At 46.5% G+C, this 4,625-nt stretch overlaps 2 protein-coding genes across 2 annotated transcripts; both read left to right on the top strand.

The window, feature by feature from the left end:
* The first annotated feature begins 1,218 nt into the window (after window positions 1–1,218).
* LOC138296951 (RNA-binding protein 14-like) lies at window positions 1,219–2,073 on the top strand. The gene has a single exon (XM_069236470.1). The coding sequence runs from the start codon at window positions 1,219–1,221 to the stop codon at window positions 2,071–2,073; it is 855 nt and encodes a 284-aa protein (XP_069092571.1).
* Window positions 2,074–2,947: 874 nt separating this feature from the next.
* Window positions 2,948–4,402, top strand: LOC138296950 (RNA-binding protein 14-like). Its single transcript, XM_069236469.1, has one exon. The coding sequence runs from the start codon at window positions 2,948–2,950 to the stop codon at window positions 4,400–4,402; it is 1,455 nt and encodes a 484-aa protein (XP_069092570.1).
* Window positions 4,403–4,625: the final 223 nt, after the last annotated feature.

The raw sequence follows: 4,625 nt of genomic DNA, 5'->3' as shown, positions 1-4,625 counted from the left end.
GAACAGCACGGAGGAGCTAGCTTTACAACTACACATCCCGGCATGCCTTGGTACAGCACGGAGGAGGTAGCTTTACAACTACCCATCCTACCATGCCTTGGTAGAGCACAAAGGAGCTAGCTTTACAACTACACATCATGGCATGCTTTAGTACAGCACAGAGGAGCTATCTTTACAACTACTTCCTATACTGCTCCCTCTACAGCTTTCATGCTGTCTCCTATGCTGAATCCTATGCTGCTTCCTATGCTGGTCCCTGTTCTGCTTCCTATACCGATCCCTATGCTTGTCCCTATGCTGAATCCCTATGCTGATCCCTATACTTCTTCCTATAATTCTTCCTATGCTGATCCCTATAATACTTCCTATACTGCCTCCTATGCTGCTTTCTATGCTGCTTACTATACTGCTTATTATGCTGTGTCTTATGCTGCTTTCTACGCTGCTTTCTAAACTGTTTCTTATGTTGCCTCCTATACTGCTTCCTATACTGGTCCCTATACCGTTTCCTATGCTCCTTCCTATACAGGTCCCCATAATGCTTCCTGTATTACTTTCTATACAACTTCCTATGCTGCCTTCTATGGGGCTTCTTATGCTGCTTCCTATACTGATCACTGTGCTAGTACCTATAATGCTTCCTGTACTGTTTCCTATAATGCTTCTTATACAGCTTCCCATGCTGCCTTCTACGCTGCTTCCTATACTGCTTCCTATGCTGCTTCCTATACTGGTCCCTATGCCGTTTCCTATGCTCCTTCCTATACTGTTTCCTATAATGATTCCTATATTGGTTCCCATGCTGGCTCCTACGCTGCTTCCTATACAGCTTTCAAAAACTGCTTCTTATGGTATTTCCTGCACTGTTTCTCATAATGCTTCCTATATTGGTCCTGTGCTGCTTTCTATAATGTCTCTTATATTGCTTCCTAAACTGCCTTCTATGCTGCTTCCTATACTGCTTCCTATACTTCTAACTTTACTGATCCCTGTGCTGGTACCTATGATGTTTCATGTACTGTTTCCTATGCTTCTTCTTATGCTGCTTTCTATGCTGCTCCCTATGCTGCTTCCTATACTGGTTCATATGCTTGTCCCTATGCTGGTTCCTATGCTGGTCCCTATACTGCTTCTTATGGTGGTCCCTATGCTGATTTTTATACTGGCCCCTATGATGCTTGTTATGCTGGTTCCTATCCGCTTCCTTTGCTGCTCCCTATGCTGCCTCCCTATGCTGCTTCCTATGTTGCTTCCTATGCTGCTCCCTATGGTTCTTCCTATGCTGCTTCCTGTACTGGTTCCTATGCTACTTCCTATACTGGTTCCTATGCTGCTCCCTATGGTTCTTCCTATACTGTTTCCTATACTGCTTTCTATGCTGCTTCTTATATTGGTTCCTATGCTGCTTCCTATGCTACTTTCTATACTGGTTCCTATGCTGCTTCTAATGCTGCTTCCTATGCTGCTTCCTATGCTGCTTCCTATGCTGCTTCCTATGCTGGTTCCAATGCTACTTCCTATACTGGTTCCGATGCTGCTCCCTATGGTTTTCCCTATGCTGCTTCCTATGCTTCTTTCTATGCTACTTCCTATACTAGTTTCTATGCTGGTTCCTATGCTGCTCCCTATGGTTCTTCCTATGCTGCTTCCTATGCTGCTCCCTATGCTGGTTCCTATGCTGGTTCCTATGCTGCTTCCTATACTGGTTCCTATGCTGCTTCTAATGCTGCTTCCTATGCTGCTTCCTATGCTTCTTTCTATGCTACTTTCTATACTAGTTCCTATGCTGGGTCCTATGCTGCTTCCTATGCTTCTTTCTACGCTACTTCCTATACTAGTTCCTATGCTGGTTCCTATGCTGCTCCCTATGGTTCTTCCTATGCTGCTTCCTATGTGGCTTCCTTTGCTGCTTATCATGCTGCTAGCTATGCTGTTTGTAATGCTGCTCCCTATGGTTCTTCCTATGATGCTTCCTATAATGGTTCTTATGCTGGTCCCTATGCTGGTTCCTCTGCTGGTCCCTATACTGCTTCTTATGGTGGTCCCTATGCTGAATCCTATGCTGGTCCTTAGGCTGCTTCCTATGCTGCTTCTTATGCGGGTTCCTATGCTGCTTGTTTCGCTGCTCCCTATAGTTCTTCCTTTGCTGCTTCCTATGCTGCTCCCGATGCTCCTCCCTATGCTGGTTCTTATGCTGCTTCCTATATTCCTTTCTATGCTGCTTCCTATGCTGCTTCCTATACTGGTTCCTATGCTGGTTCTTATGCTGCTCCATATGGTTCTTCCTATGATACTTCCTATAATGGTTCTTATGCTTGTCCCTATGCTGGTTCCTATGCTGGTCCCTATACTGCTTCTTATGGTGGTCCCTATGCTGCTTGTTATGCTGGTTCCTATGCTGCTTCCTTTGCTGCTCCCTATGTTGTTTCCTATGCTGCTTCCTATGCTGCTTCCTATGCTGTTCCCTATGGTTCTTCCTATGCTGCTTCCTGTACTGGTTCCTATGCTACTTCCTATACTGGTTCCTAGGCTGCTCCCTATGGTTCTTCCTATAATGTTTCCTATACTGCTTTCTATGCTGCTTCCTATGCTGCTTCTAATGCTGCTTCCTCTGCTGCTTCCTATACTGGTTCCTATGCTGCTTCCTATGCTGCTTCCTATGCTGGTTCCTATGCTACTCCCTATACTGGTTCCAATGCTGCTCCCTATGGTTTTCCCTATGCTGCTTCCTATGCTTCTTTCCATGCTACTTCCTATACTAGTTCCTATGCTGGTTCCTATGCTGCTCCCTATGGTTCTTCCTATGCTGCTTCCTATACTGCTTCCTATGCTGGTTCCTATGCTGCTTCCTTTACTGGTTCCTATGCTGCTTCTAATGCTGCTTCCTATGCTGCTTCCTATGCTTCTTTCTATGCTACTTCCTATACTAGTTCCTATGCTGCTCCCTATGGTTCTTCCTATGCTGCTTCCTATGCTGCTTCCTTTGCTGCTTATCATGCTGCTAGCTATGCTGCTTCGAATGCTGCTCCCTATGGTTCTTCCTATTCTGCTTCCTATGCTGCTTCCTTTGCTGCTTATCATGCTGCCTCCCTATGCTGCTTCGAATGCTGCTCCCTATGGTTCTTCCTATGATGCTTCCTATAATGGTTCTTATGCTGGTCCCCATGCTGGTTCCTATGCTGGTCCCTATACTGCTTCTTATGGTGGTCCCTATGCTGGATCCTATGCTAGTTCCTATGCTGGTCCTTATGCTGCTTCTTATGCGGGTTCCTATGCTGCCTGTTTCGCTGCTCCCTATAGTTCTTCCTTTGCTGCTTCCTATGCTGCTCCCGATGCTCCTCCCTATGCTGCTCACTATTCTGGTTCTTATGCTGCTTCCTATATTACTTCCTACGCTGCTTCCTATGCGGGTTCCTATGCTGCTTGTTTCGCTGCTCCCTATAGTTCTTCCTTTGCTGCTTCCTCAGCTGGTTCTTATGCTGCTCCCGATGTTCCTCCCTATGCTCCTTCCTATGCTGCTTCCTACGCTGCTCCCTATGCTGCTTCCTATGCTGGTTCCTATGCTGGTCCCTATGCTGGTCCTTATGCGGGTTCCTATACTGCTTCCTATGGTGCTTCTTATACTTCTTCCTTTGCTGCTTCTCATGCGGGTTCCTATGCTGCTTGTTTCGCTGCTCCCTATAGTTCTTCCTTTGCTGCTTCCTATGCTGCATCTGATGCTTCTCCCTATGCTGCTCACTATGCTGGTTCTTATGCTGCTTCCTATATTTCTTCCTACGCTGCTTCCTATGCTGCTTCTTATGCGGGTTCCTATGCTGCTTGTTTCGCTGCTCCCTATAGTTCTTTCTTTGCTGCTTCCTCAGCTGGTTCTTATGCTGCTCCTGATGGTCCTCCCTATACTGCTTCCTATGCTGCTTCTTATGCTACTTCCTATGCTGCTCCCGATGCTCCTCAGTATGCTACTTCCTATGCTGCTCCCGATGCTCCTCCCTATGTTGCTTCCTATGCTGCTTCCTATACTGGTTCCTATGCTACTTCCTATGCTGCTCCCGATGCTCCTCCCTATGCTGCTTCCTATGCTGGTTCTTATGCTTCTCCCGATGCTCCTCCCTATGCTGCTCCCTATGCTGCTTCCTACGCTGCTCCCTATGCTGCTTCCTATATTGTTTCCTATGCTACTTCCTATACTAGTTCCTATGCTGCTTCTTACGCTGCTCTGGATGCTCCTCCCTATGCTGCTTCCTACGCTGCTCCCTATGCTACTTCCTATACTGGTTGCTATGCTACTTCCTATACTAGTTCCTATGCTGCTTCCTATGCTGCTTCCTATGCTGTTCCCTATGGTTCTTCCTATGCTGCTTCCTGTACTGGTTCCTATGCTACTTCCTATACTGGTTCCTAGGCTGCTCCCTATGGTTCTTCCTATAATGTTTCCTATACTGCTTTCTATGCTGCTTCCTATGCTGCTTCTAATGCTGCTTCCTCTGCTGCTTCCTATACTGGTTCCTATGCTGCTTCCTATGCTGCTTCCTATGCTGGTTCCTATGCTACTCCCTATACTGGTTCCAATGCTGCTCCCTATGGTTTTCCCTATGCTGCTTCCTATGCTTCTTTCCATGCTACTT

Source organism: Pleurodeles waltl, chromosome 5 (genome assembly GCF_031143425.1).
Source record: "Pleurodeles waltl isolate 20211129_DDA chromosome 5, aPleWal1.hap1.20221129, whole genome shotgun sequence".
In the NCBI taxonomy this organism is placed as follows: Eukaryota; Metazoa; Chordata; class Amphibia; order Caudata; family Salamandridae; genus Pleurodeles; species Pleurodeles waltl.
Note: the sequence above shows the minus strand (reverse complement) of the source record. Positions and strands in the feature narration are given on the sequence as shown.

What these genes read in the sequence shown, in the direction of transcription:
- LOC138296951 (XM_069236470.1), top strand. Translation starts at nt 1,219, where the DNA reads ATGCTGCCTCCCTATGCTGCTTCCTATGTTGCTTCCTATGCTGCTCCC.
- LOC138296950 (XM_069236469.1), top strand. Translation starts at nt 2,948, where the DNA reads ATGGTTCTTCCTATGCTGCTTCCTATGCTGCTTCCTTTGCTGCTTATC.